The sequence below is a fragment of the Syngnathus acus genome, chromosome 4 (assembly GCF_901709675.1).
Source record: "Syngnathus acus chromosome 4, fSynAcu1.2, whole genome shotgun sequence".
Classification (NCBI taxonomy): domain Eukaryota; kingdom Metazoa; phylum Chordata; class Actinopteri; order Syngnathiformes; family Syngnathidae; genus Syngnathus; species Syngnathus acus.
The window spans coordinates 96,285-108,032 of NC_051090.1; the positions used below are offsets into that span (position 1 = coordinate 96,285).

Sequence of the window (11,748 nt, forward strand, 5' to 3'; positions counted from 1 at the left end):
TAATAATGGATACAAAACCAACAGAGACCTTCCACTCGTGAATTCAACGACGAAACACGAGACAGAAGATGGTTTGCCATGATTTTATTTTCTTTCCCTTATTCGTACGACCGGCCTTGGCACTACTTTGTTTCAAAGTAGTTTTCAATCAAAGATGTATTTAAAGCCTTCATTTTTTTGGGCAAACACAGAAGCTAATAAAAATACATATTTACTTTTTTCATCCTTTACACAGAAAATAAAAGCATTTTTGGACCCCCTCAAAATTGGGGAATTAAAATATTTGACATTTGTATCACAAATCAATTTCATGAGACAAAAAAATGGGACATAAAAACTATACAAAAATGATACAATTCTTTGAAAAATTCTGCCGCTATAAATGGTGCAAAGGGTACATTATTTACTCTGGTGTGTCACTGGCCATAAAACAAATGAAAAAAGGCAGGCAGGCAGCCACGCAGAGAGGCAGGCAGGCGGTCGCCGGCAGGCTGGCAGGCAGGCAGGCAGTTCACTTCTTCTGTTGGATGAAATTTAGATTTGCTGGGTGTCTGACATGGGCAATGGGCAGGTTTGTATTTGGATGCAGCATGGAGCCTGCAGACACATGAACAAAGTTGTGATCAACAAAATGCACTATTGAATGATGGCGTGGCTCAAATGTGCACGATTGCGGGACTTTTGAATTGCACTACAGTAAGAAGTTAGCCATCGTTTGTTCATGATTTGAGCGTGACTCAATTGTGTTCTTTGAAACAGTAGTAGTGATTTTCAAAAATGACCTGGTTGGTAGCCACCGGTTCCCTGCTGGATAAAATTCTGAGGCATTCGGTACGGCCAGGAAGGAGACAGTGCAAACTGGGCTGTTTTATTGTGCTCCCACAGCTGAGGACCTTGGCTCACACCAATAAACTGGGATGGGTGGCCCAATTCTGGAAAGAGAGAGAGCAGAGCAGAGCACACGCCATATAAAAATGTCATGTTTCTTTGCTGTTTTTAAGACAAGGTGGTGACATTTTTCATATATCTATGGGAAGACATCACCACCTTGTCTTAAAAAGGGGGGCGGGCGGAATGAATTTTCTTTGTTGAACCATTTACATTGCATTGCCTAAGGGCACTTTCAAGACTGTCAAAGTAACAGCCTTACAAATTGTGAAAAATCCACCCAGTCAATACCTGACTTGAGCACAGTGCCATTTCCCAGAAGCGAAGCAGGCTGTACCAAGCGGTTGAGCCAGTGTCCTTCACGTCCCGCTCCGGCAACGCTCACGGGTCTTCCCGCCGGCTGTGCAAAAATGATACTGGGATCGTTCAGGTTGACGGCGTCGGGGCTGCTTCCGGGGCTCGCGCCGCTTCCCGGCCCTGACCGAAGAACCAATTTCAGGCCAGGCGGGGAGGGGGCGCCGCCGCTCGGGTTCGGACTACAGACGACAGGTCCGTGGATGGGCCAGGAGGCGGAAGCCGGGTGCTGAGGCTGCTGCCCCTGTGACGGCTGCTGCCCCTGTGACGGCTGCTGCTGCTGCGGGGGAAGAGGACCTCGGCCAGCGAGTGTCCCCAGGTGAAAGTGGCCCGGGTGGGAAGAGGTGAAGTTGAAAAGGGGGACCTGGGGGGGGTGGTGGTGGTGAGCAGGCTGTTTCTGGGGACCTGAACAAATGCTTTTCTTTTGGCTCGACTTGGGAGAACTGGACGACTGAGGGGAACTTTGAGATACGGCTGGGGGCTGCGGAGAGTAGGGTGGAGTCTGGCGACTGTCAGACTAAAAAGAGAGAGAGAGGGGAATCACACATCTGCATGTTGATGAGAGCAACCGTTACTTTCACGTTTTTGAATCAGGTCCGGTCTCAAAGCGGCTGTTACTCACGCTCTCGGAGGGTAGCCTGGCCCTACTAGGACAGTCCGCCGCTAGTTGGGAGCCACTCGTCGCCTGAGAACTCACCAAAGACCGCACCGTGTGAGGAGCTGAGGAAAAATATCACCATGCATTCGATTGGTCTCCAATTAACGGCTGAATAGCGGTTGTAAGCGCTTTGATTGTAAGTATTGACATCAGAGGTGCTAATCAATTCATTTGAAACATTTCCTCCCGCTGAATAAACGTTTGATTTTGCTCTTATTTAAAAAAAAAAAAAAGAAATAAAAAAATGTTGGTCCTATGTTATTGAGTGAATTTCTTCCAAGTTTAAGATCACATCTTAACCAGGGGTTTACTCACCCGACGCCACAGCCGTCCTCTGCTTTAGATGGCGGTATTCGGGGCAGTCTCTCCTCACATGACCAGTGTCGCCACACTGAAAACACCGTCGCTCTTTTTGCTCCCGCTCATCATCTTTCACATCTTCATCTTTGTCATTCTCTTTCTTTTTCATTCTGATGGAGAAAAGCAATTCTAATGACGACATTCACAGTCACATCCAGCTCGTTCGTTCTCGTCTACTACTAGAGCAAATAGCCCAATTGGAGCCCATTCCTCTTCTTTTGCAAACACAAGTTGTAGTCATAGCATTTAGTTTTTGTATTTTGTCCAACCTGCGTCTCTTGGGACAGTCCTTCATATAATGTCCAATTTTTCCACAGATCCTGCAGCACCTGTCGTTTGGAGCCAACTCGCCGTCAGTTAGAACCTTTGCATCAAAGAAGTAGCCCTGCAGAAGGGAATACGGGGCATTATTTAACAAATGCACCCTAACTATCTGACAGAAAAAAAAACAGCGGTCCGACGTGAACAAAAGTGGCTCGGTGCCCTGGCTCCTGCCACTTGAAGAGTGTTTAGCGCGGAGCCTCTGCTGCACATAAACCATTCTTTTTATTCTTCTTGTTATTCCAAGCCAAGGCAACTTTGCAGACGTGTGAGGCGGCAGTGCAAACAAATAATAGGCTACATGTTCCAATTTGAACGAGTGGCCACCGATAATTATCGTGCATTCTTAGCGTATTTGCGCCGCCGCTCGGTTACAATCGTGCAACGTTTTTGTTAGCCCATACCACTTCGGTCCCAGGCACTGGGTAGAAGGGAGTCCCAAAGAGCTTGCGCCCATTTATGAAAGCCTTCATGATAAAGTTTGTCACTGGAAGAGAAAAGGGAAGGAAGAGAATAAACATCATCATCATTTGGACTGTCTGAAACTGGAGCGATCCAAAGCATAAGGTCAATAAATACGTACTTTTGCGAGAAACTCCGGCACCGAGATTATGATTCAAATCAAAAGGATCTGAGAGGAAGATAAAAAAAAAAAAGTGGGTTTTTTTTTTTTTTTTTTTTTTAAAAAGTCGGTCGGTGAAAAGAGTACTGTTTGAAGTGAGCCACATCTTGAGTACTATTTGAAGTGAGCCACATCTTCATCGAAGCACCTTCAATAGCAATGCATTTGCTGGTCCACTGCTTTTCAAAGGTGGTGAGGCGTTTCTTTTGGCGGATGCTGATGACGTGCTCTTTGAAGTCAAATTCTTCCGTGTAGAAGCGCAGGAGGCCCAACCACAGCTCACCCACAGATTCCGTGTTGAGCTCCACCTGGGACAGACGCTGCCGCTGCAAAACGACACAATCATATTGCTTGGAGTTTCGAAGCTCATATGTTTCAAAGCTCATTTGCTCCCCTCTCACCAAATCTTCAAGGTCATCGAAGAAGAAGGCATTCCAACCGTCGACTATTCTCTGGGGAACGCTTGCTCCGTCAAAGATCTAAGAGGAAAGGTTTTCATTTCACCTTAAGCGCCCCACCCCAAGCGAGCGAGCGTACCTCTTGCAGGACTGGGATGACCGGCGGCTGTCTTTGCTGCAGAAAGTAAAGCACCATCAGGATGTACGCGTAAGACGAGAGACTCCCTCGAGACGCGTCTCCGATATCGCAGCGCTGGGAGCACACAAAGTCGGAAGACAAGCTTGACCTGTTATACAAATTCCCGATGGCTGGCTGGCTGAAGACAGACAAATAGATGATGTCGGTCGGCCACTTTGCGCTTCACCTTTGTGACATACCTTTGCAAAGACCTTCATCATGTATCCCAGGAACTGCACACGTTGATCCAGGGCTGCATACATCGCCAGCATTCTGGTGTTATGTTGTGCCTAGCACAAATGACTGGCATTTGACAAGCGTTTCTCCAAAAATGATGGATTAGCCTTGTGTCGCTCGCTCGCTCGCTCGCTCGCTCGCTCGCTCGCTCGCTCACTCACTCACTCACTCACTCACTCACTCACTCACTCACTCACTCACTCACTCACTCACTCACTCACTCACTCACTCACTCACTCACTCACTCACTCACTCACCAGAGTGTTGTAGAGACTGATGTCCCCCTCCAAACCGCTCTGCCTGTGTTCAAACTTGACGATCGGCACTTTTGCCGTTGTAATTGGCAAGATGTTCCTCAGCCCTTGCGGTGGAACATCATGGGAGAACACGGATGACCTTTACTCTGTGCCATTTTCATATCTACCAGAGTTAAGAGTTTTCTCATCCAAACCATTTTAGTGTAATGTGGTTTGGAAATGAAGTCAATCAAGCACGTCACGCAAATGAATCATTCAATGTGAATTCACCTGCATGTTTCTTTAGGACTTTAGCCAGGCCTTCGATGATCTCCTTACAGTTCAGCTTCTGCGCATGTAGCGAGATAGAAAATGTTTACAATGCGTAACGCCAAGCTATGCGTGTTTGGATGCCTACCTCTGCAGTTTCATGACCCTGCAGAGTCATGCAAATGTCAAGGTCGCTGTCGTGGAAACCAAAGCCATTCTTGGAGGATCCAAACAAACAAAGCTGAGCTTTATCTGCAGTCACACACACATCAAAAACAATTTGCATTTTAAAGCAGCGCGTATTGCGTCATTACATCGAAATGGTCTCAGCGGCAGGCAGCCGCGCAACACGTGTGACGTATGAAGCGTGGTACCGTTGTACTCTTTCCTGATGAACCGTTCCAGACTGGCAAGGATCTGCTCTCTTTTCTGCTGCTCAGCATGCGTGGGTGCCAGTTTATCTGCAAAAATGTGCATCTTCAAATGAGGTCCATTTCATCTCTCTTCACAATTCAATAGGCAGTCAATTATGACGTGGTTAATTGCTATTTCAGAATAAAAACATGCACTTGATTCAATGCATTCTGAGGCCAATTTGTAATGTAGATTAGACTTGTATTTGTATTGAATGAAATGGCAAATTCCGTCCAAGTGGACCGAGACCCGCAAAGACGCACAGTGGCACAGTTTGCAAAGCCCGTTCAGGATCTCTCGGAAATGGTTGTTCATAGGAGGCAGGAGCTTCAACTCGATCTTCTTAAAGTCATCGGGACACTCATCCTTCAGGTGACCGTCTCGTTTGCAGATACCGCACACCACGTTTGGAGGCTGAAAAGAGAAAAAAGCAGCACTTGCAGCAACTTGCAATGGCTCCAAATTGGCACGGCTTTCGCACCTTGCCCTCAGTGAAAATCATCTTGTCAAAGATATAGTGAAGGTCCTCTGTTGTTCCCATGCCCTCCTTTTGGGAAACAGACGTTTCCCCATCCTCCCCACCCTCGGCTCGGCCGTTGACGGAAAGGGAAGGCTGTTTGGAAGCAGCTTGGTCGAGGGCCGTGAGCGCCGGGCCGCCGCCATCGTCGAGCGCCTTCCGGTCGAGCGCCTTCCGGTCGAGCGCCTTCCGGTCGAGCGCCTTCTCGTCCTCCTCTCCGGACGGATGGGACCTGGCGTTACTGTCGCTCGCAGGTTCCCCGTCACCCTTTGCTCGGCGGAATGTCATTTGAGCGTTCTCGTCCGTTAACTCTGTCTCTAGCATCTTACTTGCTACGGCATCCTTCTTCTTGGAGCCCTGCTTGCCAGCCACCTTGCTCTCGTGCTCCACGGCGGCTTTATTCTGCGGGCGGGCAAAGTATTTATAAGCTGTGCGGAAGCGCTCCTGGATATACTCAAACACCAATTGGCTGTTCAAGCTTCGAGCCACGTTCCTCTTCAAGGCAAAAGGATCTTGGGGAAAGAAAGAGACAATGCGAGTCAGCGTCGTTTGCCGTACATGATTCCCGCGGCTAACGGGACGGGCTCACCTTCGATGGCGAGCCGGCGACGAGGCCAGTTCTTCGTTTCCCGAGAAAGGAGCGCTTTGACGCGGACGCTGATGATGTACTCTTCCGAGGCAAACTCCAGAGTGTAGAAACGCAGGAGTTCCAACCACAACTGTCCCAGTGACACATCTTGGCTCGATTCAAAAGTCAGCCGTGCCTTTGAAAAAGGAGACTACCTAGTAAGTCAAAAGTCGCACCGAGAGCGAGTGAGAGCAAACGGCCCAAATGCCGCCACTCACCAAGCCATGTGAAACGGGAGCCTTATGGGGTTTACCGCGCTCCGCTTTGGATCGCCCTTCCCCTGGCCTGGCCTCCTTTCCATTCTCGACCTGTCCGCCGCCATCCGTCTGTGAAGCTCTGTGCTCCCACTGCACATACATGTCTGACTGGATTCCTGTCAGATGATATTCGTCCACACGTTTCACGTCAAAGCCATCGATCTGAAAAGGCAGGGAACATGGAAAAATGGTTTCTTTCTTGGACGCGTGCGCCGGCGCAAACGCTCCGTGGTGCCCGCGCCTCGACTGCTCGCTCACACTCAATTGATGCTTTCCAAAACCTACCCAATGGCCCAAGTAGACAGGGAGGATGGGCTCTTTTCTCTGCTGCAAGAAGAAGATGACCATGAGAGCCAACGAGTAGGAGGGGATTCCGCCCTCCGCCTGACAGTCAATGTGACACAGCTGCAGACAAAGCTCACTTTAGTTTTCAAAAGCCCCAAAATAATAGTATAAAGCACATTTCCAGGGACCCAAGGACATTAAGAGCACGTATACTAGAGAATTCAAGTCAACTGTCCGTTTTAGAAGCGAGCCATCGCATTAGCCAACCTAATAACACAATCGAGGCTCATGTGGATCTATGATCATTGATTATTTGTGTACTCACCCTTGCCCAGTAGCGGAAGGCCAGCACCAGGGGAACCAACCTGGGTTCCATTTTGGTCAAGGCTGCCATGTGAGTTGTGGTGAGACAAGCAACATCATTGCCTGCGCTCACTTTGCACGTCAAGCCACTGATTTCAAAATGGCCGAGCAAAAAAGAAAGGAAGAATAAACGGAGAAAATGTCATTTTCAAAATGGCCGGGCGAGCGAGCGAGCGAGCGAAAAAAGAAAAGAAGCATCAACAGAGAAAACGTGGTTTTCAAAATGGCCGAGCAAAAAAGAAAGGAAGAATAAACGGAGAAACTGTGGTTTTCGAAAAGGCCGAGCAAAAGAGAAAAGAAGCATCAACAGAGAAAAGGTCCTTTTCAAAATGGCCGAGCAAAAAACAAAGGAAGAATAAACAGAGTTGTGTCAAACTCTCCTGATATTTTCCAAAGAATACTGACTGACCTGATGACATCACGACAGACGATGGCAGGAACTTTGGCGTGAAAGTCTGACACAACATCTGAAAATTCATCTATACAGAGCAGGAATTCAAGTTAATGACGTCGGCTCACAACCTCACATTACGCAACCCTGAGCCGAAAGAAATCACACGTTGAATGTTGTACTAAAACGAAGACGTGGCACACATCGAGACAAGTATCACGGCCGTCGGCCGTCGCGAAGCTCAAATCAGTTGATGACATCCCACTTGAAGTTTGAATGATACTTACTACTTTTTCTGAGGATGTCAAGTACTTGAATCAGGACTTCCGGTTGTGTCATCTACACACACAAAAAAAGCACTTAGAGAAACAATGACTTGCGAAGACTCAAGGCCACGCCACGGTAGACCTCGCTCGTCACATCCAAAGCCGCCGCGCTTCTGAGCAATGACACGGAAAGATGCACGGATGGCACTTTTGAAGGGGAAACTAACTGCCAGCCAGGGTCTGCTCCCTTTCTCTTGCTAAAACTTACTGTGGAGGGGTGGACGACATCAATGTTGATATCGCTCGTCTTAAAGGCAAATCGGGTCAGACAAGAGCCGTAGAGACTTAGGGTGCAAGCTGGGGAAGAAGAAGAAAGAAGAAAAAAAAAGAATCGAAAGGAGAACATATGTTAGAAAATGCACTTGTGGTGCTGGACTGAAAAATTGCTGCATCTCAAGGCCTAAACGACATGGTACCTGAGAGGTGTTTTTGGATGATGTTCTCCATCCTAACAACCACAGCCTTCCGATGCTCAAAGTCTCGGTGAGAAATCCCTTGCTCGCTGGCGGCTTCCACGACCGCCGTCTCGATGGCTCCCAGCTGCGAGGCGGAGGGGGGCGGCAGGGCGCGCAGTTCCTTCTCCTCCTGTTTCTCCTGAAATGGCAGCGTGGAAAGACGTGAAGACATTTTCCATCATAAACAAGGTGCATTCACCTACCATGACGTTTTTTTTGTGTCTCTTCTCCTTGATGTGTTTGTGGGCTGCTTGAATGTGCTCAATATGAACGGAACACAGCTTGCATATGTATTGATACTTGGGGTATTCTGCGGATTGCTGTGAAAGCAAACACATTTATGACGTTCAAGTTCAGTCTATCATATTTCCATGTTGATGTTGGCCTACTTTTAAAAGTCTGTGGATATAATCTCTGTAAAGACGCTCCTCGGCCTGTCGGAGGCCGAGCTGTTGCTCCGTCAGCGATCCTTCCATTGTCATTGAGCCCGCGGCGCGAACGTGCAACAGCCCTCAACAGTGCGATACAGCCGTGCTTTCAATCCTACAAGAAAAAGGTTGAATTTATGAGCAGGGCTGCAATTTGTGAGGGAAAAGAGGTCGACAAATATCCCGGAAAACCCACCATGATCCTTTTCATTTCCCGGAGCTCCAATCAAACTATTCTTGGCTTCTAAACAGGAGAGGTGATCTCTCTATTTGCAATTCAGCTGTAGAATCATGAAGACTCCTTTGAATCAAGAGGTGCTGCAAAATAGCATGAATGAACGAACGAACGAGTGAGTGATGCTCTGCCCACACAACACACTTGTGTACTGACATATTGAACTACATCATAGTCTAAAATGTTGCTGTGTGAACCATCTGTTCCATTTTGCTCGAAAATGATGGTTATCACTTGTCGCTTTTGTGCATATTGACCGTTAGCATTTCAATGGCACGATGGCAAAGGGAACCATGATTATGTATCAACGCTGCACAGAATGACCAGCAATGAATAATAGCGCAAGAAACATTTCGTTTCCTAAACAACACACACCTTTGATGCTGTCAAACAAAAAGCTCATACATAGTTTCGGTGAGTGGACGATTTTTAGTTACTTCGATTAACGGCGAAGTAAAGGCACCTTCAAAAAAAGATTTGGTTACCACGGCTGGGAAAAGACTCGATCAGCATGTGAACGGTTAAGTTATGCTAACTTTCAAAACATAAACACGAGGGAACATCGCGTAACAATAATTCAATTCGGAGGGAAAGACAAACATTTTCAGGCTAAACGTGACTTTGGTGTTCTAATGGATGCTTTGAGTTGTTGACTTTATATGGAATATCTTGTCTAAGAAAACAAAGAACATTAAAAAACATAAAACACCTTCCGACTCTCAGGACAAGCTAACGGGAAATGAACAATACGATATCACCCAGTTGTCAGCCTTCAAAAGCATGAAGATAGACTTTGATCCAAAAGATATATATAGGCGGGTATTAACTTACTTTGGAGCTCTAAAGTCGATTTAATATTATCATGAGGTTCTGTTCTACATGTTTTGCAGAACCCACGGCCTAGAAATTACAGCAACGTTGGACGCCATGTTCAAACATTGCACCGCTGCATTGTGGGAGCTGCACTGCCGCTCAGGAGGGGTGTGTGCAATGATGCATTCGCTTCCTCTAGCTTGTGGCTTTTCTCAGCACGACGTCAATGCGTGCACGAGAAGCATGAACGTGAACGAGAGGCCTTAACTTGCGCATCTGCACTTTGTGCTAAGGCGCTTTTGAGGTTCACTCGATCGACTTGCATTGGTTTACAAGGCAGAATTGACACATTCAATATGGCGGATGTGTATACGTATGTCTCTCAGCAACACATGTGCTCTGTGAACGGAGCGAGCAGAGCGGCGACTGACCTGACGAGCGCCGCCGCCGCCGCGGAGCGCCGCCGCTGAAGTGAAACACAGCCAGCGCCAGCCGTTGGTGCTTCAACAAGAAAGATGCTTTCCGCCGCAACTCTCCCCGTGCTGCTAGTTTTATTCGGCCTGGCAGCGAGCAAACAAAAAGATTTGTATACTTTCAAAGTTGTGAACAGCCGAGGGAAATTGGTGTCACTTGAAAAATACAGGGGCTCGGTAAGTCTTGACATTTGACCGCTGCCGTACTCCGGGCTTGTGTAAAAGTCTCCCTCTGCGTGAAACTTGGCGCATGCAGACGGAAGTTTTGTTGATATTTGACGAAGATGGCTCGCGTGCCTAATCGCGGACCTGATGGATGCTGCTATAAAAGGGAGCCCCGTTGGCTTACGTGGCAATTTGGCCTGCAAACTTTCGGAACTTTCTTCAAAGGTCACGGCCACGACGAGCACACCATGTATGATCCAATGTACCAACAATAATCTGACTGGACTTTTTGGATTGAAACTGATGTATTCAGCAGTTGTTCTATTCATGACTTTGAGCATCATCTGGTCCGGCCCAGTCCAGCCCATGCCAAGCCAAGCCGGGATTCCTATTTTGCTTGGTTCAAATTTGATTCAAGAATTCTGAAAACAGGCATGTCTTGACCCGTCCAAATCAAATGGTTAGCCAAGCATATGACTTGACCAGATTGCCTGTCTCATGACACGCAAGGGCTCTAAAAGCTAGTATTGATTTGATCTGTGCTTCTTCTGGGATTCTTCTTTTCTTCCTCCAGGTATCCCTGGTCGTGAACGTGGCCAGTGAATGCGGTTACACCGAGGAACACTACAAAGGCCTTCAGAAACTGCAACGGGACTTGGGGCCGTATCACTTCAATGTCCTGGCATTTCCCTGCAACCAATTTGGCCAGCAGGAACCTGGCAGCGACAAGGAGATTGACAGCTTTGTGCGCAGAGTCTACGGAGCCTCATTTCCCCTCTTTAGTAAAATTGCTGTGGCAGGAACAGGAGCGAACGACGTCTACAAGTACCTTGTTGGTGAGTTCAAAATAACTGGAGAAACGGGTGCCGCGCCAAAGTATGTCGAAAGCCCTAGCAAAATGGCAAATCAAATGTTCGTGACTTTTTGTCGGAGCAACAATTTGACCCTTGGCAAGTGCCCTGAAAAGGCACGTTTGCGACTGGAATGAACCAAAAGACTATTTGAAGATTGTCATTTTGTTTCCAACAGAGTCCTCTGGGAAGGAGCCCGACTGGAATTTCTGGAAATACCTTATCGATGTGGATGGAAAAGTGGTGGATGCGTGGGGACCGCAGGTTTCGCTTGAAGAATTACGTCCAAAAATAGCTGACATGGTGCGGCAGATCATCCTAAAGAAGAAAGAAGAGTTGTAATTTCCTACTACACCATCTATCTATCCATCGGTCAAGCTGTCTGTCGGTGTGTGCACTCCACTCATCTGCTTGAGTAGATTCCAATGACTTCCTTTGGGAAACAAATGATAAACGGAGTAAGCATCAAATGAATGCACTGATTAAACATCAGAAAATGTGTTCCTCCATTGAGTGTTGCATAAGGTTTCCATTTTTTTAATAAAGTGGCATTCGTGACAACTTTTTTGTTGTTGTTGAACAGACAGACCTAGCGGAGTCTTTTGTCCAATCGGTAGCAAGTCAA

The 11,748-nt window shown here is 47.4% G+C and overlaps 2 protein-coding genes across 3 annotated transcripts in view; one reads left to right on the plus strand and one right to left on the minus strand.

The window, feature by feature from the left end:
• The window catches only part of tut4 (terminal uridylyl transferase 4), a 37,626-nt gene extending 27,837 nt beyond the window's left edge, over window positions 1–9,789 (minus strand). Inside the window, exons 1-30 of one of the 2 annotated variants that reach the window (XR_005097821.1) lie at window positions 9,653–9,789; window positions 8,783–8,904; window positions 8,548–8,701; window positions 8,362–8,478; window positions 8,120–8,297; window positions 7,912–8,000; window positions 7,665–7,716; window positions 7,396–7,465; window positions 6,949–7,075; window positions 6,624–6,743; window positions 6,300–6,500; window positions 6,043–6,217; window positions 5,418–5,965; window positions 5,200–5,350; window positions 4,897–4,983; window positions 4,671–4,774; window positions 4,544–4,601; window positions 4,274–4,377; window positions 3,980–4,069; window positions 3,741–3,854; window positions 3,605–3,682; window positions 3,352–3,529; window positions 3,165–3,212; window positions 2,986–3,068; window positions 2,530–2,645; window positions 2,216–2,370; window positions 1,865–1,962; window positions 1,180–1,759; window positions 783–932; window positions 445–597 (exon numbers count right to left, since the gene is read on the minus strand). Coding sequence is in view for 1 of the 2 variants with exons in the window: in XM_037250539.1 (XP_037106434.1) it covers window positions 512–597; window positions 783–932; window positions 1,180–1,759; window positions 1,865–1,962; window positions 2,216–2,370; window positions 2,530–2,645; window positions 2,986–3,068; window positions 3,165–3,212; window positions 3,352–3,529; window positions 3,605–3,682; window positions 3,741–3,854; window positions 3,980–4,069; window positions 4,274–4,377; window positions 4,544–4,601; window positions 4,671–4,774; window positions 4,897–4,983; window positions 5,200–5,350; window positions 5,418–5,965; window positions 6,043–6,217; window positions 6,300–6,500; window positions 6,624–6,743; window positions 6,949–7,075; window positions 7,396–7,465; window positions 7,665–7,716; window positions 7,912–8,000; window positions 8,120–8,297; window positions 8,362–8,478; window positions 8,548–8,640 (4,050 nt within the window). In the remaining variant the exon portion in view is untranslated. Of the gene's footprint in view, window positions 1–68; window positions 598–782; window positions 933–1,179; window positions 1,760–1,864; window positions 1,963–2,215; window positions 2,371–2,529; window positions 2,646–2,985; window positions 3,069–3,164; window positions 3,213–3,351; window positions 3,530–3,604; window positions 3,683–3,740; window positions 3,855–3,979; window positions 4,070–4,273; window positions 4,378–4,543; window positions 4,602–4,670; window positions 4,775–4,896; window positions 4,984–5,199; window positions 5,351–5,417; window positions 5,966–6,042; window positions 6,218–6,299; window positions 6,501–6,623; window positions 6,744–6,948; window positions 7,076–7,395; window positions 7,466–7,664; window positions 7,717–7,911; window positions 8,001–8,119; window positions 8,298–8,361; window positions 8,479–8,547; window positions 8,702–8,782; window positions 8,905–9,652 lie in introns of those variants that run through there. The other variant, XM_037250539.1, reaches the window with a different exon arrangement.
• Window positions 9,790–10,076: 287 nt separating this feature from the next.
• On the plus strand, window positions 10,077–11,709 carry gpx7 (glutathione peroxidase 7). Its single transcript, XM_037250609.1, has 3 exons — window positions 10,077–10,284; window positions 10,847–11,108; window positions 11,302–11,709. The coding sequence occupies exons 1-3, from the start codon at window positions 10,150–10,152 to the stop codon at window positions 11,463–11,465; spliced, it is 561 nt and encodes a 186-aa protein (XP_037106504.1). The 5' UTR covers window positions 10,077–10,149; the 3' UTR covers window positions 11,466–11,709.
• Window positions 11,710–11,748: the final 39 nt, after the last annotated feature.